This window comes from Telmatherina bonti, assembly GCF_933228915.1.
Source record: "Telmatherina bonti genome assembly, chromosome: 8".
Taxonomy (NCBI): Eukaryota; Metazoa; Chordata; class Actinopteri; order Atheriniformes; family Telmatherinidae; genus Telmatherina; species Telmatherina bonti.
In genome coordinates, this window is record NC_136626.1 from 28,612,781 (window position 1) to 28,637,792 (window position 25,012).

A 25,012-nucleotide genomic window follows, 5' to 3' on the forward strand; every position below is an offset into this window, starting at 1 on the left:
CAATTTAACAAAATGTTGATTTAAAGTGCTTTAAAGAGACATCAAAACACAAGAAAATTAGAAGCATAATTTAGAATTGAAACAAAAAAAGGAAAAAGAAAGACAATCAGATAATGTATTAATATCATGATTATTCCAGCTTAAAAGACACATGCAGATTTGGACTTAAATAAAAATATCAAACTACCTAACCTACTTAACTACGTAAATAAACTGTGTGTTTCAGCTGATCTGAGGCTTTCTGGGAGTTTATTCCAGACATGTGGAGCACAGAAGCTGAATACAGCTCATTCAGACTCTGGGAACTGATAAAAGACTGGATGCAGATGACCTGAGGGGTCTGGTAGGTTGATAATGGGACAAGAGATCTCTGATGTATTTTGGTCCTAAACCGTTCAGAACTTTATAGATCAGCAACAGAACTTTAAAGTCTATCCTCTGACAGACAGGCAGCCAGTGTAAAGACCTCAGAACTGGATTGATGTGGTCCATTTTCTTGGTTTTAGTGAGGACTAAAGCAGCAGAATTCTGAATTAGCTGCAGCTGATTGATTTTTTTAGGTAGACCTGTAATGACACAGTTACAATAATTAAGTTGAGTGAAAATGGATGCATGGACTAGTTTTTCCAGATCCTGCTGTGACATGGCTCCATGGTTAAGACTTTATTTAAAAAAAAAAAAATCTGCAAGCAGGATGTGCAAACAGCAGGAAGGTCAGCTGACGTAAGATATCCCCCAGATGTTTGCTGTTAATGGGATAAAAATCTGTCATGGTGTTTAAACTGGCTTTCAGTAAACAAAGTATTTTTCCTGAACCTGCTAGCGACTGCAACTGTAGTGAATAATGCCCAAGAATTATGATGGGTTTTGATAATAATGTCAGAAAAAGAGGACTTTCTTGCACTCCTCAGTTGTAAATTTTAAGAGTGCAGTTTCTATAATACATTTCACAATGAATCTGTAGTTTGTTTTAATCCTTCTGCACTTGCCTTTCCAATGTCTTTCCAATTTTTCACTAGTTTATGGAGACTTTTTTTCTTCCAGAGACAGCCTTAAGCTTATGGGAACAATACGATCCATAATATCTGACATTTTACCAATGAAACTGGTGACAAGATCATTGACTGAGCCCTCTGACAGAGAAGGTGTTAAAGAAAAGACCTGGTTTAAAGATCTCAAATGTTTTCAGCATTTTGCAATTACCTCCATTGAAATGTGTGTGAAAAGGGATTCTGTTGTCAAAGAAAACAAAGAAATGCTCACACAAAGAAACATCACCCACAGAAACATTGGGAACATTCAAACCCTTCAAAATCAGCAAATCTAATGAGTGTCTTTTATTGTGTGTGGGCACACAATAGTCATATCTGTGGCTTTTGTTTGATTAAAAGTACATCTTCCTCTGCGTTTCAGTCCTGCATTTGGTTCCTACTTCCTCGTCTCCAGCTTCCACAATCCATAAGATTTCCTGCATGGAGTTGTTGTAACTCGATGCTTTTCTAATTTGTTGTTCTATCTTCAGTCTGTAATACACTGAGAAAAAGCTCATTGACATCATAACCTGAATTTTCACTTGAGCACAAAGTAAGGAAATTTGGGCCTGGTTGATTATTTCAGCTGCATGGTGGCATAGCGGTCAGCACTGTGGCCTCACAGCAAGAGTTTGCAGGTTTGAGCCTCAGCTTGGGTGAGGTTCGAATGGAAGCTTTCTGTGTGAAGTTTGCATGTTCCATGTGTGGGTACTCTGGCTCCCTCCCTCATGCATGTTCGATTGATTGGTTACTCTAAATTGCCCCCAGAAGTGAGGATGAATGGTTGTTTTTCTCTCTATGATGGAGCGGCGACCTGTCCAGGATGTACCCTGCTTCTCGTCCAATAATTGCTGGGAAAGGCTCCAGCTTCCTGCAACTCTGAATTGGACTAAGCATTTTAAAAAATGGATCAAAGGTTGATTATTTCTCCTCTTTAATCTTACCAGTTATTTATTATACATTGTTGGAAAGTCTAAATAGTCAATTTACAACTTTTACAGATTACATTACAGATGTCACTATTTCTCCTCAAAAGGAAGCCCCAAGGTTTCAGTCAATTTCCACACAAAATGAAAGGAAGCCTCAATGCTTTACCAGCCTACCAGCCGACCAGTGTATGTCACAAAATAACATCATAGGTTAAAAAATGCTTTGTTGGGAGTCAGATTAGGCTAAGAGACGGCATAAATCCCTGACACATTTGAGTCAAGTGTTTCATGTTTTTTTTCCATTAATTTCTCTTCTCCACGTTTATCATAACTTACTTTTGATAATCTGACATTTTTAGTTTGGGATGGTTGGAAGTTTAACGTGGTACGGCACAGAGGCGGTAAGGTTTGGGACAGCGATTGGTTCCCATTTTGAACTCCAAACTGGGCTGCTCTCCAGGAGATGCTGAGAATGTGAACCTCTGAAGGAGAGTGGTGAAAAAGAGGAATAACTCCATCCTGGCCAGCTGCTCCCCTGCACACCCCCGCTTACCTAAGAATAAAATAGACCTTTGATGAAAAATGATCCCTTTGATTAGAGAATATTGATGCAGTTCTATGACAATATAGACAGTGACAGAGCATATTACATATATGGATTACACACACACACTATACATATACATACATATATATATATATATATATATATATATATATATATATATATATATATATATATATATATATATATATATATATATATATATATATATATACACAAAATAAATTGTCAGCATTTTTGACTTCTAACATGAAATGATGTGGAGTTGAAATATCTGTCCAGTTTGAGAGAACAGTCAAATCCTCGCCATTTAAAAAAAAGCCATTACAAAACGGCAAGACAACCTCATAAAAGTCTAAAATGACCCAGATCACCTTGCCTGCAGCCTTCAGGGGTATGACTTCCAGCAAGAGGTCAGTTACAAGTTTCTCAAGTTCAAATGATCAAACAGTACTTAAATTGGGAAAGGACAGAAATGTCAAGTTTTTGCATTTCTCGTTTCTCTGTTGTGGTTATTGTCATAACAATTGCCTAACTAAAGCTAAAACAAAACCACTTCAGCATCGGCAGATTGGATTCTTTCATTTGTAACTGTGAGACAATGGATATCTGGACGTTGTTAGCTCAAATATCTATTCTTTATTCTTGATTCTAAATATTTGCTGCCGGAAGAGATGAAAATTTGCTAATTATATCAAAATATTAATATCATAACATGAACAAATAACTAAATGTAAATAAATACAAATTCAGTATGGAGTAAATGTTGGAAAATCAATTTTTAGGATATCTGTTTGAAGGCTTCCTAGTTATCACCATACCAGCAAGTTTTACTGCTGCCATGATCTGGCTGGAAAAAATACTGAATGACTGCAACATGTTACTAACCTGCAGAGAAAGGCATGAAGGCTTCTCTCTTCCTAAATTTACCATCTTGGTCCAAAAAATGTTGAGGGTTGAAGGAGTGTGGCGTCTCCCACATCAACTCATCATGTAGGACGGAGCCAAGTGTTGGGAATACCATTGTACCCTAGAGAAATGACACAAGAAAAGTATGTTAATTATGTAATATATTTTCTAAGCAAGTATATCGGAACCCTTTATTGGCCGAAGAAACACATTTGTATAATTCACTGGACATAAAAAAATGCCTCTGCAGGCTCATCAGTAATATCATAGAACCTCATTGAATTCTTTACACCAATCATCAAAGAAAAACTTTTAGTACTGATCATAAACTATTGTATAACTTTTTTTTATTTTATAAAAATTGAAATATCCTCCAACATCACAATAACATTTTATGGTATTTCAATGAGTGCATGATGGCAACCAAAATGATTAAGTTTTACTTGTGGTTTTGTACCTTTGGGATAGTATACTTATCGAGTGTGGTGTCCTTGTTTGTCATGTGGAACACGTTGAAGGGGAAAATGTTTGCCATTCTCTGAATCTCATGAATGACAGCATCAGTGTAGGGCATGTTTTCTCTGTCAGACATGGAGACCTGTCTGGATGAACCAACCACAGCATCGATCTCAGCCTGGACTTTCTCTGCACACAGAGAAAACAGGACAACATTTAAGTCACTCGGCTGCATGCTGACTGACAGTTAAACTGCACATGTCATGCAATTTTCTTGTAACGTTGGACGGATCAGTGTCGGACTGCTGGCAACAACAGACCATTACTCTCACACACACCTTGTATGCTGGGATAGTAAATCATGTAGAGCAGACCCCAGTGTAAAGTAGTTGTGGTCGTTTCAGTTCCAGCACCAAACAGGTCCATGGCGCAGAAACACAAATTGTTTCGATCAAAACCAGAAACTTCATCTTCCTTCTATCAGACACAAGAAGAAGGAAAGAGTGTTCTCATAGTGAAGTAAAAATGCCAAAGGACTAGACCAATGAGAGGCACAATAAAGAGTTTACCTCTCCCATCTCAATGAGGAAGGAGTCGATGTAGTCTCTTGGTGATGATGGGTCAAGAGTTTCCTGGTGATCTTTGATCTTGATTTTTATGAAGTCAACAATCCTCTGTATGAGAACGAATGTTGTCTGATGAGCTCCAGGCAGCCACTTCATCAACCAGGGCATTGTGTTGTACATCTATAGAGATTCAGGACAATAATCTTATGAGAGTTTTCCCCTTATTGTGATGGATGGATCTGTTCTGCAGGCATGTTCTGGGTCATGCCCCTGGTTGGATCACCCATGACAAACAAGTCTTTAGAAGAGGGACCAGACAAAGCACAGCTCAGTTGACTCCTAAGCTAAGTTATGTCACCCAGACATGGGTAACCAGGGCCCCCCTCTGAAGCCAGGCCTAGGCGGGGGCACAGATTCACACGCCTAGCCAAACCTTTTGCCCACGAGGCCAAGTCGGACTTGGTCTAAAAGAGAAACATGTAACCCTGGGCCGCCTAGGGTGAGAAGTTCTGTCGGCCCTGTCCCGCCCTCCAAATGTTCCAAGTCTCATTATAGAAAATAATATCTAGGTTTACATTGAGGTTTTCTTTATTTAGTTGTATTAACATATAAATAACATGACCATAATGAACATTATTGAATACAATAATTAATTAATTAATAACAGCAGCAACAGATCAAACAACCCTGACAAGTCATGCTTCCTAAACAGAAATAGTTTATCATTACTTTTCAGACACTGCAGCCACAACATGTGAAAACCTGCAGATGCTTTCAGTAAACACTGCACTGTCCTTTTAGGAAACACTTTCTTCTGGTCTATTTTGCACAAAAAGCTTCATTATGTCCAAATTATAAAGGGTGTCAATGATCATAAGTGTAAGGATTACTGACAATGTTACCCAGTTTGAGGCTGAAAGATGATTTAAGAAAGTTTCTGTTTAATTTTATTTTTGACAAGCCATCAGTTCCATTTCTGCCCAGTAAGTGTGTAGTGGACCAGTCTAAGTCATCTCCCAAAGGCCCGTTCTAATGAAAATGAACACATGATTGAAAAGTACCATAAACTGCCTGTTTTAAGTGTCAACATGGCAAGATAGAGCTGACTTGATGTAACACCATTCGCAAACAGCTTGTAAAAGAAAATTACAAGCTGATTTATTAGCAGCGTGCATTGAGGGTTGTGTCTTTATTGGTGCGCAAAAACAGCGCGACTGTTGGTACATCTACCATAATGTTTAATATGGGGCGTTCACGGCCTGTTCTGTGTGCGTTGGGAGGAGAAAATGTATATATATTATGACAACACACACAATGGGATCTATTAAACCTGGGAGCAGTGTTGCTGATAGGAACTGTGTCTATATTTAACACGTTTCAAAAGGACGTTCAGACAGGCTGTGTGTGTTATCCCCGCACATGGTTGCAGTTATTGTCCCAAGAAGGAGAGACTAAAACAAAGAGACACAGAAAATGCGTTCTTCACCCTTCTGTGAAGATTTGTGGGATGGACGAGGAAACAATCATCAAAACAGGTAGCTTTTCTAGCATTTTAGGGCTTTTGGAAAAACTCAGGATGAATATGGAGAGGAGTCATGCACACCTGTTACAGTTATGTCATTCCCTTTTCGCATTTAACCAACAGCATTAACTTCTTCATAAATTTGCTCCCATACTGCGTTTATTTGTGTGTCAGTCAGATTTCTTTGCTTTCTCCAAACTTGCCAGCTGCAAACCACGTCACATGCAAGCCCTTATTTAAACAGCAAGTCTACAACATGGCTGCATGGGGGAATAGTGGTTAGCACTGGGGCCTCACAGAAAGAAGGTTGCTGGTTCGATCCTCAACAGCCTCGGCTGGGCCAAGGCTTGAACAGTGGCCTTTCTGTGGGGAGTTTGCATGTACTCCGGCTTCCTCCCACCGTCCAAAGACATGGATGTTAGGTTAATTGGTTACTCTAAAATTGCCCCTTGGAGTGAGTGTGAGTGGTTGTTTGTCTCTGTGTGGCCCTGCAATGGACTGGCAAGCTGTCCTGGGTGTACCCTGCCTTTCACCCTAAGACTGCTGGGATAGGCTCCAGCTTCTTCGTGACCCTCGGACTAAGCGTTTAGGAAAATGAATGAATAAGTCTACAACACGTTTGCACCTACCGCCCATTTACACTTTCAGTAAATCTCCTGCAAAGTGTGGTTCAGCCCCACAGAAAGTTCGAGAATACATACGCAGACTGGGAACATAACAGATTCGGCTTTAGCTGTGCCCGTGTGACAACATGCGCCACTACGCATCCATGTCAAAGAGTTGGGCTTTGCATTCTGAGTTTGCACACAGGGGGGTTCATTAGTATCAATCAGCACCCTCAAATGACATGATTCTGATTGACAGCAGAACTTACCAGTTACATAACAATTAGATTTTTTAGCCTGTCCATTAAGGCGGCCTTGATGTAACCCCACAACTGTGGTCTCTCCACCTGTGGGAGGGGCCACAGAGTTTATATGCAATGTGAGTTGTGCGGTAGCCGAAGGTGAAGACTTTAGTGGTCTGATCCATCTCCCTTGAGCTGCAGACGCTAGCTCAAGGGAGGTGGATCTGGCGGGGAAGGAGCCCGAGCTGACTGTTTTTATGCAGCATGAACACATCCTTGTGGAGTCTTTGGGAGGAGTGTTGGAAACCATGAAACCATAGTCCTTTAATTCAGCTGTTGGGAGGTCTTAAATATATTTATTTTGTTATTTAAATGAGAATATTGGATGCTATATTTTGAGAATAAGGACTCACCATTACAGAAAAACATCCCTGTAAACGCATCATCTCATCAAAGTTTTGAAGAATGGACTGGTAGTCCTTGTCAGTGTTTTCAAATCGATTCCCAAACACCAAACAGCAGATGATGTTGGACACAGCTTTGTTTATCAGAGACAGAGCATTAAAAGGTTTACCTGAAAAATAAAGAAAGGGGGGGAAAAGTTTCAAGTGTAAAGCATCAAATTTGTGAATAGCTATACATAGTTTTGACCATGCACTAAGGTTCTTGAAGCACAGTCTTAGGTTTCTAACCCAATGCATGAGATGTCAGGGTAGGAAGGATAAATAAAGATTGAACAATAAATATAAAAGAAGCACAATGTGTCATGATGTTTTTTTTTTCCTTTGCCTTGTTGATCTGTAAAAGTCTCTGTCAGATATTGGCACTCCTGCTGGATGAATATTTCTAGGGATTTCTTCCCCAGACCAAAGTTTCTGAGGGTATGAAGAGCAAATCTCCTCTGCTGCTTCCATAAGTTGCCATTTGACATCACAAGACCTTTTGGGAAAACAAAACAAAACAATTACTTGGAATTCCTTAGAGTCTAAAGTTGTAGATCTTAGTAAACACCAAGTGTTTGACATAAACTCAACAAACACCACCTTTATTCCCAAATGTTTTTTCAAGCAATGGCACACTGGGCCGATCTGTGAAGTCTTCCCCTCTTTGGATCAGAGCTTCCTTCACATGCTTGTAACCACAAATGACAACAATCCTTCTACCAAAGAGTTGAAGACTGAAAATGTGGCCATATTTCTCTGCAAACTGAACACAAATAGCAGAAAGAAAGACATTCTCTATCACAGAGGTGATCTAAAACACTTTATCCAAACGAGTTGGAATGCTGTATGAGAACATAAACAAATAATCAAATGCTGAAGCTGAGACTTAAAATATTGGCTGATTTTAAACTTGATAAAAGCAACACATGTTGAAACAGTTAGAAAAGGATGATTGTTTAGCATCCCTCTCTTCTTTTAATCACTGTCTGTCAACAAAGTGATGAAACCAGTTGCTGGAATCATTAAAGTGATATTAGTTAAAGGAGTCCTATTATGGTATTTCTAGTTGTCTGAGCTTTCTACAGTGTTACAGTGTTGAATCCTCATCAGACATGTGAACGGCACTGTTTTTTATCACCTAAACGCATGTTTGAGTTTGAGTTTGAGTTCCAGCATGCTCTCTGTTCGGTTTCCATGGCAACGAAAAACATGTCGTTTCAGAGAGTTTTTTCTACTTGGATATCCTTGTGACGTCCCGGGGGATAAGGTTCGGTGAGTGGTTACCTTGTACTGGTTAACAAGGGCATGTACAAATACATCAGGCGGGTGGAAAACGTGGGATAAAGTTATTTCCAACGATGGCTGGTGAGTTTACCAAAGAGAGACAACCTGCTGCATTCGTTGCTGTGGGTTGCTGTTTTCCACTTCGTTTTCTGGGTCTGATTCAGGTTCCAACATGTAGGGCTGTATGCTATGTGTTGACATTGTATTTTGTGTTTTTTATTGAGTTCATATTAGCCTAATCCTTCTGTTTATGAGATGTTACAATGCGCGCTCCCGATGTAGTGCAGTGGCGGGAGGCGGGGCTTAATGCGGAAGCGTCTCAATCCACTCGTTTTGCCCACAGGCTGATCTGACAGCCTACGGAGAGGGTCGGTCTGAAGTAAATAAAGCCATTTGTGACAATAACTCGATCAATCCCAGCCCTTCTGGGCTCAGAAATAAAAATAAATTAGCCTTAAATGCACATAACAGTTCCACTTTAAGGACTCTAATCTGTGATGTGCTAATTGCATAATCTTACAGTCGACTACATGTTGGAATTTGGTGTATGGTCTACTGGTTGGTTTCTTAACTAACTCAAGTGTTGATAAAATGTTATTTATTTTGGAAAAGGAAGAGCCTGAAAATTCACCATCAACATACATCTAATACAGAGAATGCTGAACTGGCATGTAGTTGTAATGTTTTTCCATTCTTTTTATCATGTTGATGAATGTACAGAAATCACAAGAGGTAAAGCAGATCTAATCTTGGGACTGATAATGTTTTGTACTTAAATCCATTTCCTGTACATGTTGCATTACCACCTTGATATTTCATTTTGTCTAGCAGGATTTGTCCCCAGCTTGCTTACCTAAAATATGATTTGGGAATGCATAAAAAGACATCTTCATCTTAACATCTTCAGTTTTCTTTTCCCCTTAGTTCTTCATCTCAATGTTTGTAACAGTTACTAATAATTATGATATTTTTTGTTTAGTAAAGACTGATAGGTAATTAGAAGTACTCATGCAGACCTCGACAAAGGCATTGTAGTTTGTTTTTTTGTTTTTTTTGCCAATGACTGTGGACATTTTGTTTGAGTTAAAAGATGATGCTAAAGTCATGGTGCGTTCCAGCTATGTCGGTCGAGAGTAGATGACCAAGTTAGCATTCCAGTTGCATCAACTTTGAAAAAATGGATGTCACCATAATGAACAATTTGTCTAGTTTAGTCTGAAATGTTTTTTTTCTGTTTGAGATAACGGGGTGGCAAGAAAAATTAAATGACCACGCAGAAAACAGCTTTCTCTCCTGCAACACTGGAACAATTGATGCTGTAAATGAACGCTATTTGGAGAATCACTGATGACAGACTTCTTCTCTTTTGTTGTTGTGACTGTTTTTTGTCCCCTATGAGGGCAATCCCTCTTTGAAACTTTTATTGTATTATTCATGGGAAAAGTGGTGACCCAGCTATTTAATAATTTATATTTTGTTTTTTTTTCTTCTTTTTTTAAAACTTTTGTTTAGTTTGAGGTTTTTGTCCTAAGCTTTTTTTAATTTTTTTATTATTTGTTGTTTAAAAACAAAAATATAATAACATATTTGATATTTTTAAAAATAAAATTAAGATTGAACAAAGAATCTGAGCAAATGGCAGTCTCAATCATCTCCAGCAGCCTGGATTACTGTAACAGTCTTTCAACTTGACTTCCTAAAAAGAGCATCATCCAAATCCTGATGCTTGAGCTTTATATAGACCTAAGAGGTCTGAAACATCACGTCAGTTTTAACATCTTTACGCTGGCTTCCAGTCAGTCACAGGATAGATTTTAAAATCCTGCTGATTGTTTACAAATCCCAGAATACATCTATGATATGTTCAGAGAATCTAAACCAAGGAGAGCTCTTAGAGCCAAAGACTCAGATCAACAAATCCAGACCAGAGTCCAGACTAAACATGGAGAAGCTGATATGCTGCAAACTAGTGAACAAACTGTCAGCAGAGATTAAACTTTCAACATATACTTCTTAAATCCAGATTAAAGACATTTCTTTCCTCATTCACTTATGCATGAAATTTGCATGGTAACGTTTGACCAGTCTTGTTTTGAATTATTTTAGTTTAATTTACGATTAGTTTTTTGTGTGATTTGTTGATGTCTTTTTATCCTTCTTTACACCATTTGTAATGCTTTCAATGTTTTATATAAAGCACTTTGAATGGTCTTGTACTCTAAATGAGAGGCGCTGTACAAATAAATGTGCTTTCCCTTACATATTAAAAAATTGTGTTTTTATAAATCCAGATACTGTAAATGTGATTTCAGTACAGGTTTTAAGAGTTCAGGACTTGTTTCTAAAGTGGTCCAGATGTTTAAAAAATAATAATACAAGTAGCTTAATTTAGATTTTCACAAATCAGAAACTTTATTTTATTGAATCTAAACACAGTGTATAATATTTTACTTCAGATTTGAAGAGTCTAAGTATTGTAGTGTTTGACTTACACTAAATTGGGCTCATTTCCCAAAAATTCAGTGGAATTGTCCTTTGGACATAACGCGGAAGCTGCGAATCGGAAGCAAACTTAGTTAAAACCTTTCATGGTAAAAGCCATCACTATCTTGATTGACAATCGTCTTAAAACTTTCTGAATCCTGGTGGGGATCCGGATCACCCCCGAAATCTACTCACTAGCCTACTTATTCCATTTCAAGCATTACCTGAAAATGTAATCAAAATCTATCAATAATTTTAGACAAACAGACACAGACCGACAGACAAACCGACGCCTATAACCTCTGCCTTGGTTATGTGAGGAAATAGTAGTACTTAGGGTACTTTTAGTCCAGTGAAGACTCGTACCTCTTTGAGAAGTATGTGAAGTCTGGCAGGTTGGATGCGATGAAGGTCGCCTATAAAAGGAACAGCCCACGGTCCGGGGGGGAAGTTTCTTGGCCGTCTGTTTCTCAAAACATCACTCAACAAGAGAAAAACAAAGAGAAATATGAAAATACTTCTGCTGTCTATCCATCCCAAGCCAAGCTCACCGAGTATTGCCTCCATGTCTTTGCTGTACAACAATCAAAGATCGGTCACGTGATGGAAGTTCCACATCTTGTGTTCAAAGTAAAAGCATATGATTAAAAATGATTTGATGTGAATCATGTGAAACTAATGAAATCACTGTGGAAATCACTGTTTTCAACACAAATATTCTATCACAAATTTGTTCACCATTCAAACTGCATATATCTATCTATCTATCTATCTATCTATCTATCTATCTATATATATATATATATATATATATATATATATATATATATAGAGAGAGAGAGAGAGAGAGAGAGAGAGAGAGAGAGAGAGAGATATTTGTAGTTCCAGAACTATATTAAATAGATCAAAAGTAGTTCAGTGTAGACAGTGGGACAGAAAAGGCAGACTTCTATGTACTCTATTTACAATAAATTCACTCCAGATTTTTGTACTGTACATTTTATTGCAGTTGATAGTACTACAAAAGTAGCAACTGTAACTGCTAACCAAGAGTAACAGCAGGTTTATTAATATAGGGTTGTACTGTTGTATGTATGTTCCAGTTATCCTGAACATACAATGTCACACCTTTGACTCTTGCAGAGTTGTGCTCCAAAGCAACCCTGTACACTTGTTTCATGCTCCTTCTGTTCTGTCAGATAACATGGTCATTAGAAAAACTGCTCATTCCATCAATATGTTTTCGATCTCTCTCAGCTGGATTTCAGAGTTGGTTGGCATAATTTTGAACATCCATGTCATGTTACACTTTGAATGTACACTTGGTCTGAATGCATCATCAGAAACGTGTGTGTTCAGCTTTGAATTGTTCAATATAGAAGATGACAGCTGTGAGGGAGTTGTGGTCACATGTGTTTGAGATTTGGCCAGAAGTGCTTTTGGTTTGAAAACAACAGTAACCAATAAATGTCAATTAGGACTTGGTATAAAAATGCACCCTGAATTCCCACAAGGGGACAGTGTTGGACAAGTTGTTGTAAAGCAGGTGGAAACCATGAGTAATTTACTCTTTATAACAATAATACACACCTGTTTGACCTTAGCCCTTAATGCTTCTCACATATTTTGATGGAAACATCATGCACAGCCATCATTGCCCTGCAGTCTCAAGGCTGAAAACCTGCATTTGACAACTGGCTACATATGGCTAATTAAGCAAAGAAACAAAGAAGTAATCATCGGAGGAAGTGAGGGAAAGAAAGAGAGAGAAGGCAGAGATAAGATAAATGTCAGCAATGGACTAGCTTTCACTTGCTGGAGCACAAAAAAGAAACAGGATGCAGGACAGACGACAAATTAACCGTTCTTATGAGGTGTCAGTGTGGGAAAAATAGTTCAGTATTATTGCTTTCATTCCCGTCTCTGAAATAGAAATCCAGTGACCAAACAAGGCATAGGACAAATAATACTGTATTTTGCTGACAGGACATGATGCTGACCACCAAGTAAGCATAAAATTATGTAAGTAGTTGACTTTCCTTTCTGCTAGACTAAATGAGCATTTGTCAGTCTCTTTTCATTTTACAAATAATCCATGAAGTAAGTTTTCAGACTCTAAATAAAGCCTTAAGGAGGTTCATTCTGCATGTCATACAGATCCTGCACAGTTGTCATCCACAACACTTTCTTTGGTTGCTTCTTGGTTGTTGCTTTCTTTCTAACTATAAGTATTTCACCACTTTTCCCATAACAAAGCACCAAAATACAAATTATAAAAGTTTTAATTTAGTTCTGTACCAAATTTGACATAATTGATTATAACTTATCCCTTCAACTGTAAGAATGCAACTGAAAGACAAATAGCAACATTTTTTAGGTCACGTTTAAATTTTTTCTCTTTATATTTTTATTTCTTAAGAACAAACTGCATGGCATTACAATTTCTTACAACTCAACATAAACTACCCCATGTAAAAATCAATCACCAAAAAGTCTCTTTTGAGACTTTTAGGAGATCATTTTGGAGTTTTGGGAGATCATTTCTCTGTGCAAATGTTGAAGATATGAAATGTTTAAAAACCCTGAAGTGGATTAAGCGGTTCAGAAAATGAATGAATGAATTGTCTCTTTTATTGTTTACTTAGCAACTTTTACCATCTTATTGTGAAGAAGAACAAAAGACTGTCTTATTTTATAAAATGCAGAGTATGAAGGAATTACTCTCCAGACAAGATTTAATTAGAGCTCTGTGAATGTGAAGACACATCATGGGTAACTGCTGAGGGAGACTCTTTTAGACTCATTTAGGATGAGTGACAGTTTAACGCGATACGGCACAGAGACGGTAGGGTTTGGGATTGCGAAGACCTCCCAAGCTGAACTCCAGACTGGGCTGTTCTCCTGCTGGTGCTGAGAATGAAAATCTCTGGAGAAGGGAAGTGAAAAAGAGGAATAACTCCATCTTAGCCAGTTGTTCCCCAGGACACACTCGTTTACCTGAGAACATAAAACCACACATAATTTCATCTACACAATTTAAAACGGTAATTTTCATCGCAGAATGTTTTACTGCAGCTCTGACACAAACCATATGACCACTTACTGATTTTAAAATATTGATTATTTAAATTGTGACACAACTAAACTAGTTAAACCAGAACTGTATATTTTCTATTTTGTTTCTTGCTGTTGTTTAGTTAAAGATTAGTATTAAAGGGATTTTACAACCCACCTGCAGAAAAAGGAAGGAATGCCTCTCTCCTCCTAAATTTACCATCTTGATCCAGAAAGTGTTGAGGGTTAAAGGTGTTTGGAGTTTCCCACATTGTCTCATCATGTAGCACAGAGTCTAGAGTCGGAAGGATCATGGTCCCCTGAAAACACACCACTTATTAGAATTTATATTAATAATAATAAAAAAAAAAGAAATATAATTTTACATGTTAATAACTTGTTAATATATCCTCCTATTTGTCTCAAAACCTTGAATACAGATTCAAAGCTCCAAACTAAAGTAACAGACTTTTCCGTCAAAGTCAAACCATCCCCTCGAAATCAGCTATCCTGTGTTACACACACAGCAACCAAAATTACATTCACCTTAAAATGAATTGTTATACTTTTATTCATTCATTCATTCATTTTCCGAACCGCTTATTCCAATTCAGGGTCGCGGGGAAGCTGGAGCCTATCCCAGCCGGCTTTGGGCGACAGGCAGGGTACACCCTGGACAGCTCGCCAGTCCATCGCAGGGCATTATACTTTTACTAATTATTAAAAATGATTCATGAGGCAGCATTCAGAACATTTTTTCCTGTAAATGTATTTAGTAAAAGAAAGAAAGAAAAACAAAACAGTAAAAAAAAAACTCAAATCATTGTCAAAGTGATATCTACTTTCAGTAGTCATTATACAAAAAAAAGCATTTTATTGCACAATCAAAGTCACTGACATTTACTCTCCATCACCTTGTTGACTTTGTTCAGGGTCCAGCCAGTTCAAATACAATAAAAATAATCAGTGTAGTACAGGTGATACAGAAAGACAGACTTGTGGAATCCATTATAAAAATCACTCTAGAGTTTTGTACTGTACACTACATTATAGCGTACAGTACTGTAAAAGTAGCAACTGTCTGTAAATCCAAGCAAGTGATACCTGTTTAAAGTGAAGTTCAAAAGACACCGCAAAAAAACCTTCTCGAACTTGTAAACTGTTTATCTGTTCAAGTTGACTAACATATGAACACATGGCGCTAAAAGACAACGCAACAAGCAGTATCGGTGCATCAGAGTTGTTGCTTGTTGATCCTGCTGTCCTCTCCATCCACAACCAATCAGGGACGATGGCCGCCCTCCCAGAGCTGGGGTTTGCCCAAGGCTTTTGTTCAATGTTAAAAGGAGTTTTGTTTGTTTGTTTGTTTTACACTGCTAACCACACATGCTCAGGATGAGAGATTGGCCTGAAGAAAATATTTGACGCAGCCCATTGGTTTTCCTTGCTGGGAAATTGATTTTTTACATAAACAGACTTTTGTTTTAATTCAATCTCACTGAATTGCCTGTATGGATTATGTCTGTAAAGTGGGTTGACATGACTACATTGTGAATTAGTGCTATAAAGTGCAATAAATTAGTGCTATAAAAATAAAGCCAAGGTGGAAATTAGCTGGAAATATCAACATGGACTTGTACCTTTGGGATTGTGTACTTATCCAGGGTAATGTCCTTGTTTGTCATATGGAACAAGTTGAGTGGGGCGATATTGCCCATTCTCTGTATCTCATGAATGACAGCATCAGTGTAGGGCATGTTTTCTCTGTCGGACATGGAGACCTGTCTGGATGAACCAACCACAGCATCGATCTCAGCCTGGACTTTCTCTGCACACAGAGAAAACAGGACCAAATGTGAGTCTGTGCTATGCACAGATTATTCAGTGGAAACTTGGAGACCACTGATGTTAAAAAGTAACAGTGCTTATGCTTTTTAAGAAACACAGGCATGACAGATACTGGTCTTGCATATACCCTGTATGTCTGAGTAGTACATCATGTATAGCAGCCCCCAAAGCAAAGTGATGGTTGTAGTTTCAGTTCCAGCGATAAAGAGGTCCAGGGTGCAAAAACATAAATTAATGAGATCAAAACCAGAATCTTTGTCTTCGTTCTGTAGGAGACATAAGTAACAAAAAGTAAATGAAAGTTGAATCATTTGTCTGTTTATTCAGTGATTTTCAATATCCTGTTTAGGTTGAGCCTAAAAGCTTTAACTGTTCAAGAACATGGGAGACACAGGAAAAGACAAAACATTAAAGTTACACCTATGTTAGTTAAGAGGAACTACTTTTAGCTTTGGGGTCCATGGAAAAACACCCATATATGATCAGGGACATGAACTTCACACAGAAGCACCAGTTAATATATGAAAAGATTTTCATGCTGTGATACAACTGTGCCTACATATGTAGGACAAACACATAAAAAATACAACACGTACCTTTTCCATCTCTATAAGGTAGGCGTCAATGAAATCTCTTGGAGATGAGACATCGAGGTTCTCTCTGTGTTCTTTGATCTTGATTTTTATGAATTCAATTATACTCTGATATAGAGTGAATATCCTCTGATGAGCTCCAGGCAGCCTCTTCATCAGCCAGGGCATTGTGTTGTACATCTACAGAGCAGGAAGAGTTGTCACAGCAGTCCTGAAATGCTTTAAATATTTCTGTCTGGTTGTAGCTACTTTTAAAAAATGTAATTATACTGATAAGGATTTATGCATTCAAATAACTGTCTGCAACCACTATCCAAAAAAAAAAAAAAAAAAATGGTTGGGCGCTGTGTTAAAATGTAAATAAATAAATAGAGAATGCAGTAATTTCCCAAAATGTATTAACATCCTCTGATGAACATAAACAACATGTCCCATATTCACACTGACACATTTTTATCACTTCATGTAAAATAGTAGCGCAGTTTAAGTTAATGGCAGGAACACATCTAAAAAAAGTTTTGTGTGTTCTCAGGCAGGGTCTGGCTGGATTTTTTCAGGTAAAACAGCGGTATGAAGTAGACGATCATGATGGTGAGGTCTCCATATACTTGCATCTGATGAGTCACTCATTGGTCTTCAACATGTAACTAAACTGAGACCTGATCAGAAGACACAACTAAAAGTCCCCTCATTTACAGATATAAAGAGGACATCTTTGAGAAATATATTATAATCTTATAATATAATAACACTTCACGTTAAGATGTTCTGCATAAATATTTATTTAAATAAATAATTCATTCATTCATTACTGCTGGTGCAGTGTATTTACAGAGGAGGCTCACCTGTACCGACATGGTTCCCTCTAAACACACTGCCTCATTGAAGCTCTTAAGAATAGTCTGGAACTGCATGTCAGTGTACTCAAATCGATACCCAAACACTAAACAGCAAATGATATTGGACACAGCGTTGTTTATCATCCAGTGGGCATCAAAGGGTTGGCCTGTACAATATGAGAAAGAACAAGTTGGTAAGAACAAGTAAGGGCCAAAACAAATCAAATAAGCTTATTATATTTACTTCCTCATAAGCTTAAAAACTTAGCATCGTTTTAATTTACGTTTTCCGAAATGATTAGTTACTCCACCTCTAATAAGAGAACAGTTATGCTAAATTAACATAAAACTGTTGTCATATTGCTGCTTATGCTATAAAGTTAAAGTGCCTTTTTGTTAGAGGGCATAAAGGCAGCATAGTCATATCATAAATGCACAGTTAATACTAATAATAATCTGTGATGATAAAAAATAAAAAGATGCACGTTTTTCATGCCTCGCTGATGTGTAAAAACATCTGTGAGATACTGGCTCTCATGCTGGGTGGCTCGCTCCAGAGTCTTCTTCCCCAGACCAAAATTTCTCATCGTGTGAAGAGCAAATCTCCTCTGCTGTTTCCACTGGTAACCATTGGAAGGTACAATTCCTTTTCGAAACACATAATAATATGGGATTTGAGTTATTTGAGGATCAGTTTTGCTGCTGGTCTTTTTAGAACATGGTTTAACTGCAGATATAAAGAGAAAAAAGCAACACCTTTATTTCCCTGGAAGGTTTCAAACAACGGTATGCTGGGACGATCCGCTATGTCTTCTCCTCGTTGGATCAAAGCTTCTTTCACATGCTTGTAGCCATTAATGATCACAATCCTTCCACCAAAGAGACGGAGGCTGAAAATGTTGCCATATTTTTCTGCAAACTGAACACATACACAAAAATTTAACAAAAAGGTGACAAACTTACTGAGGCGTCTGATTTAAAATCAAACCTAGCTCGATGTGGGTGAGTTTTTAGTTTAAAATATAATGAACTTGTCTGTTGTGTTCCATATCAATGCCAGGCTCTGATTGAACACCTGCCAACACAAACAGGTGTTTAAAGCACAGCTCCATGAAGAAACCACACGGTCATAAACCCATGGACTTTAAGGGCCAAGTAACTATCTGCCTTTCAAGTTAACACCTCTCTAGTAATGGCATTTTTATAAAATTGGAATTGAGAGGATTGAAAACGTGTTAAACAAAGTCTGTAAATGTCTTTTCAGGTTAGACAGTCATATGAAGCTGACAGAAAATGATTATCTGACAAAAAGTTACAAATGTTAAAATTTTAATGTTTGCTGCATGTGAGCCTTTTTCCAAACATGCCTTGTTTGAGGATCTAACCTTTGCACAAGATATTTTTCAGGAGTGGTGCAAATGAGTCAAAAGGTATAAAAGCTATCAGCAGAAGCAACATGAAAGGCTGGCATAAACTGATTAACATCTCAGGCAAAAGATTTCTACGCTCAAATGGCCTTTTCCTCCAGTAAAGAGAACATAAGTTAAAGTCCAGTTCATCCACCCACGTGCGAATTAGGTAATGATCTGTTTCCCTGATGATCTCGTTCAAACTACCGCTTTGAAATATTGCCTTTGAAACATCTCATGTCCAAATGTAATAATCTATATGTTTTTGGTTGAAAGTAAAAATTAATCTACTATAATTGTAACATCCACACACACTCACACTCATATAAGAATTATGTATAGGCCTATATATATATATATATATATATATATGTATGCATGTATATGATGAAGTTGAAACTTTTACCTCTGTAAACTGCAGATGAAGTCTTGAAGGATCAACATGAAAAACGTTCCCAATGAAAGGAAGAGGCAAGGGTCCTGGAGGAAAGTTTGCTGGCACTCTGTGCTTCAAAATATCAGTCAACAGCAGAAAGACGAATAAAAAAATCAAAATACTCGTGCTGTCTATCCACTCTAAGGCCAGAACATAAAATATAGCCTCCATTCTTTCTTTCTTTTGTTCTGCTAAATGAATTAATATGCGGTTCTAATTGCGGAACTAGTCAAGTTGATGGAGGACTAAATGTTTATCGCATGTCAAGATAAGATTCACTGTGCTTTGCCATATTAAAACCTGTTACACAACAAGCAGGAAGGAAGAGCTTTTTCTTTTTTTTCAAGGCTGCATGAAGAAGAAGAAGAAGAAGAAAGCTAGTTTGCTTTAGTCAATTCATACTCCAGGAGAAGCGTTTACGGCCGGGGAAAGGTGATGTGTGTGCGTGTGTGAGACTGACGGCTGTGGGATTGTGTGTGTGTGTGTGTGTGTGTGTGTGCGTCGAACTGCCTTTGTCTCGATCTCCAACCCCACGCTGAGCTGTACCTTCATGTATTTTCTGAGTGGGACTTTAACACGTTAAATGCGGCTTATAAATTACAGAAAAATGAACGCATTAAAAAAATAAATTAATAAATTAAAAAAAAAAAAAAATCATTACATTTATTAGTGGAACATTTGTCCGTGCACTATTTCCTTGTACACTATTACACTGATACACACTAAACGTAGCACTTTGGCCCAACTGTTCCGAGCCTGCTGGTGACGCCATTTAAGAAAAACAATTATCAACCAGTCTAGTGATGTTTTCTGGTGTTGTTGAAGACTTTTAGTGAGTAACATGTATAGTTTACACTTCTAGCGGCAGCAGCTGTTGTGTCAGCCTCCCTCCCATCCAAAAGAACAGGAAACCAGAAGAAACCTGGTCTTCATGCAGAATCCAGGTTCATGCTGCATCCAGAGCAGGAGCTGATCTGTGACCACAGTGAAGCCACAACGCAGTCTGCCTTACTGACAGTCAGGTATTAATGTCTGTTATTAGCTGTTAGTTTAATGACCTAAACATATAATTTAATTTTACATCTGTTCTGAATAGTACTGTTTTGAATAGAAATACGATTTATTTTTTCAGATATTAATAGCCTGAGTTTATATTAATATCTGTCTATTGTTTATTATCCATCTTTTTCGTCAGTGTTTTTTTTTTTTTTTTTTTTTTAAAGCTGCTGATTTGGTCACTTAAGTTGTTTCTGCAATCAAAGGACCATCAGTTATACCTGCACTGGGAGCAGCTGTGGCTCAGGAAGAAGACTACCAACCGGAGGGTCGCTGGACTGATTTCGGGCTTCCCCTGACTACATGCCAGTGTAGTGTTTTTAGGCAAGATACTAAACCTCCTGTCATTGCCTTATGATGTGTCTATGGGGGTATGAGTGTGTGAATGGGTGACTGACATGCAGTGTAAAGCGCTTTGAGTGGTCAACATAACTGCAAAAGTGCTGTATGAGTAGAGTCCATTTACCATTTCTAAACCTTGTTTGATTAAATTTTTCTGTAACAGTTTATAATTTATTCACAAATATCAAGCTGTCCAAATAAACAGAAATTAAATGATTGATTCCAAATTTATTTAGAAAGGCATGGAAACCATCTATCTCTTGTAAATAATGCAGTCACATAAACACCACAATCACAACACAGTACCTGACTGAGGCATTCAGGCATTTAAACCAAATTTACTAGGAACATCGTTAACATCAGTGTTTCTTAAAAAGGTTTGTTTGGTTTTATTTATAGCTAAATAAATCTTGCGGACTTCTGAGAGTCTTAATTTGGGTTGACTGAATGTTTAACGTGGTTTTGCACAAACAAGGTACGGCTTGGGACCTCGGGTGCCTCCCAATATGAACTCCAAACTGGGCTGCTGTCCTGCTGGTGCAGAGAATGAAAATCTCTGCAGGAGGGAGGTGAAAAAGAGGAATAACTCCATCCTGGCCAGCTGTTCTCCGAGACAGGCACGCTTACCTGAGAACACAAAAGTGTTTTTCATTAAATTCATATTATGTTCAAGAAAGGATGTTTAAATAAATACTATTTGTGTACTGATATAAACAGTATCACAGACAATGATTTGATAATCTCCCCCCCCCCCCCCCACTGTTTCAGTCAAAGGGGTTTAGTTTGCCAGTCAGACATGCATTTTTATATTCCATATGTACAGTGATATTATTTTTACACCAGGACTAAAGGCTTGAAATGGGTCTTTGAAACAAAGATTCCTTTACTCTTTTTTTTTTTTTAAAAAAAAGGAAAAAACTTTAATATCCAGAGGCAACATCAACGTGCTTTCCCTCAGAGCTCAGAGATACAACTCTCAGGTCCTGTGTTAACCCTGAAGCCAAATGTATTATATTTGATACATACGGTTTCTGATACATTTTGCATTACTCAAGGGTAGAAATTCTACTCAAAACACTGTTGTACACCATAGAATATTGGTCTCCTGCCCCCTGGTGGGCATCAGAAGGCAGAGGATTACGCTGCAATAATTTTGACCAATCACATTGGTTATAAATAGTGAAAATACCAAAAGTAAATTGTGAAAAAATTAAACTTTGTTAAAGGGACAAGTAAAGACTTCAGATTTTAAAAACTTTTCTGCCCAGTGGTTCTAAGGTTGGGCTTTAAAAGGTTAAAAGACCCCTCATGGGACGTTACTACTGCAATATGCAGAGATTAACATTAAAATGTAAACTAAAGGCTGTATTTAAGATGACAGTAATAAGAAAACATCTTTTTTGGTTAGTTGTTTTGGTTTCAGTCTGTGGGACACAAGTGATTTAGTTTCTGTAAAAAGTATGTTTTCAGTACTCACGCCTTAACCTCTTGGTCCATAAAGACAATGCCATCATGGTTTTTTTCTGTCTTACGCCTGAACTAATACCATCTGACTGCAGAAATCATTTGATGTAAGATTGAATGCCAAACAAATACTTAGCTGTTGTTAAGATAAGCTGGATTTCACTGTGTTTGTGGCTTTTTTTTTTTTTTTACCAGTACTGAAAAGAAAGTTGTGTTTGTTTTATTAATTCCAGATTCAACAGAAAAAATATGCAACAGAAAAATACACAATAATGTTCTTTTCAAGTCTTTTAGGAGCTAAAAATGCACATCTTTTGCACAGTGATTAATTCAAAACCAAAACAGGGTTGGTGGCTGATGCAGTTAACACATATACATATTGACTTTAAATATTGTGATCTTCATTGGTTCAAGTGAAACATAATGTTCTGCATATGAACCTCCTCCAAACACTAAAAGTGTGATGTCCATGTGGATGTGTGGTAATAGGAAGCTAAAAATAACCAGAATTTTAGCACTTGATATTTGAAATACAAAAATTAAAGTTTCAATTATTACACAGAAAAACAGCTTAAAATCTAGATGCAGTTCAATTTAATATTGAAAAAAGCTAAATGTGCTGTCCACTCTCATACATAAATATCTTTTTGAAATAAATACAAACAAATAGCACATGCCCAACCAAGTTTATCATGTTTTTATTCAAAGCTCTTCCTACAAAAGACACAAAACTGACCTGAGGAGGTTTATAATGTCTGACTAACCTGCAGAGAAGGGGATGAAGGCTTCTCTCTTCCTAAATTTACCATCTTGGTCCAGAAAATGCTGAGGGTTGAATCTGTTTGGAGTCTCCCAGATTTGTTTGTCATGTAGGACCGAGTGAAGTGAAGGTATAATCATAGTGCCCTGAAGAAAACACACAGTTAAAAGATGACATTTTTTCTATTACTTTTCTTAGCAGAATTATATTTGTTAAACTAGAAAAGCACTCGGACAGTGCAAACCTCCGCCAAACGCAATGTTAAAGAATCCTTTTAAAAAAAATTCCTGGATCCAAACGGTGATCTGAATTACTGCAGAAATTAAATCTGTTCTTCCTTTTCACATTTCCAACAACTCCTGAAAATTTCATGAAAGTCCATAATTTTTTTTAGTTATCTTAAACACTAACAGACAAACAGATAAATGCCAGGTAAAACATCATCTGCTTGACGGAAGTAATAAAGAATTTTATGAACGCAAAACAATTGAAATATAACTTTTCATCTTGACTTTTTAAATAATAAATATATCACCTTGAATTTCCTAAAGATTGACAAATTAAAATACAAAAGTTTATAATAAACTTGGCTGGTTAAGAAGCTGCCACTTCGACAGAAGCTATAACTCCTCAGTGCAGCTGGCTTCATTACTGTGAAAAATCACAAGTTCTTCTGTTCATTTTCTTCAACCTGATTTCAACAAAATCATAAAACATTTAGATTATTCTCAAACCAAAATGTTCCCCTTGAAGATGACACTTCTTCGCGATCTTGCTAGGTTTTAATAATATACTCTATGATACAATTTCTTACCCATTTTTTATGATAAATCTCATGTTCTTTAGTTTACTTGATGCAGATCAATAATTTGACCCTTCCTAGCAAGTAACATCCTTTCCATGATCACAGTTTATTTGATGTGAAGTGTTTAGAGTAGGGTTAAATAGGTTCTTGCTAGTTAAAAGATATCAGTCACTACAGCATTACTCCATTAGGGTGTTCTTACTTGTTTATAAACATCCAGACACTATATTTCAAATGAATTATAATAAGTACTTAGTATTACTAGCTATGTATTTCTTAATTGCGATGTGATTCCTGTGAATTTGTTGTTTTTTTTTGTTTTTTTTTTACCTTTGGGATATTGTAATTATCCAGCATGGTGTCTTTGTTTGCCATGTGGAGAACATTTAGAGGGAGGATGTCACCCATTCTCTGAATCTCATGAATGACAGCATCAGTGTAGGGCATGTTTTCTCTGTCAGACACAGAGATCTGTCTGGATGAACCAACCACAGCATCGATCTCAGCCTGGACTTTCTCTGCACACAGAGAAAACAGGACAACATGTGCGTTTATGTGATGCATGGATGACAGAAAAGACTGACATGTAGAGGCCGCTGACAGTGTAAAGTTACAGGAAAATTCTTACAAGAAAATCCCGTAGGCAGATTTACTCATACACTCACCTTGTATGTCAGGATAGTTGATCATGTAAAGCAGCCCCCAGTGTAGAGTAGTTGTGGTCGTTTCAGTTCCAGCAAAGAACAGATCCAGGGTGCAAAAACACAAACTGCCGAGGTTAAAACTAGAGTCTTGGTCCTGTGTCTGTCAGCTAACAGAAGTCAGATGTAAGAATTTAATATATTTAGATTAGAAAAAAATGGGGACAAAAAGGTGGCAGCACTTACCTTTTCCATCTCGATAAGGAAGGAGTCGATGTAGTCTCTTGGAGATGATGGGTCAAGGTCCTCTCTGTGTTCTTTGATTTTCAGTTCAATAAAGTCAATAATCCTCTGTATGACACGAAATATTTCCTGATGAGGTCCAGGTATCCTCTTCATCAGCCAAGGAATTGTGTTGTAAATCTACAGAGCATGGAGACAGATGCTAGATTCTCTCACAGTCTGATTATTGTAACTGTAATTCACTTAGTTTCAACTTCACACCTGGGGTGTGTAGATAGTAGCCACATCAAGCATTTCTACCTTTAATACATTAAATAATTCTTACCAACAGTCGTAAGTCGTAACCTGCTTGTAAGCGCACAATGTCATTAAAGCCCTGAAGGATAGACAGGTACTGGTTGTCAGTGTACTCAAATCGATTCCCAAACACCAAGCAGCAGATGATGTTGGAAACAGCGTTGTTAATGCATGTCTGACCATTAAAAG

General features: G+C 37.5%; 2 protein-coding genes across 2 annotated transcripts in view; both read right to left on the bottom strand.

Moving 5' to 3' along the window:
• Positions 1-1,997: 1,997 nt before the first annotated feature.
• LOC306759572 (cytochrome P450 2J4-like) lies at positions 1,998-11,603 on the bottom strand (the record flags this gene model as incomplete). The annotated part of the gene is made up of 9 exons (XM_079245252.1): positions 1,998-2,513; positions 3,414-3,555; positions 3,892-4,079; positions 4,229-4,367; positions 4,460-4,636; positions 7,239-7,399; positions 7,615-7,764; positions 7,869-8,031; positions 11,403-11,603. 9 exons carry the CDS (start codon positions 11,601-11,603, stop codon positions 2,338-2,340), a joined length of 1,497 nt encoding a protein of 498 aa, XP_079101378.1. The 3' UTR covers positions 1,998-2,337.
• A 2,254-nt stretch (positions 11,604-13,857) lies between these two features.
• LOC306759939 (uncharacterized protein) overlaps positions 13,858-25,012 on the bottom strand; it is a gene marked incomplete at both ends in the record, with an annotated part of 14,251 nt that continues 3,096 nt past the window's right edge. Inside the window, 15 exons of the mRNA XM_079245688.1 lie at positions 13,858-14,033; positions 14,269-14,410; positions 15,731-15,918; positions 16,066-16,204; positions 16,535-16,711; positions 17,377-17,537; positions 17,867-18,016; positions 18,127-18,289; positions 19,186-19,406; positions 21,082-21,240; positions 22,842-22,983; positions 23,973-24,160; positions 24,308-24,446; positions 24,530-24,706; positions 24,852-25,012. The exon at positions 24,852-25,012 is cut by the window's right edge and continues 6 nt beyond it. Of these exons, the coding sequence (XP_079101814.1) occupies positions 13,858-14,033; positions 14,269-14,410; positions 15,731-15,918; positions 16,066-16,204; positions 16,535-16,711; positions 17,377-17,537; positions 17,867-18,016; positions 18,127-18,289; positions 19,186-19,406; positions 21,082-21,240; positions 22,842-22,983; positions 23,973-24,160; positions 24,308-24,446; positions 24,530-24,706; positions 24,852-25,012 (2,483 nt within the window). The remainder of the gene's footprint in view (positions 14,034-14,268; positions 14,411-15,730; positions 15,919-16,065; positions 16,205-16,534; positions 16,712-17,376; positions 17,538-17,866; positions 18,017-18,126; positions 18,290-19,185; positions 19,407-21,081; positions 21,241-22,841; positions 22,984-23,972; positions 24,161-24,307; positions 24,447-24,529; positions 24,707-24,851) is intronic.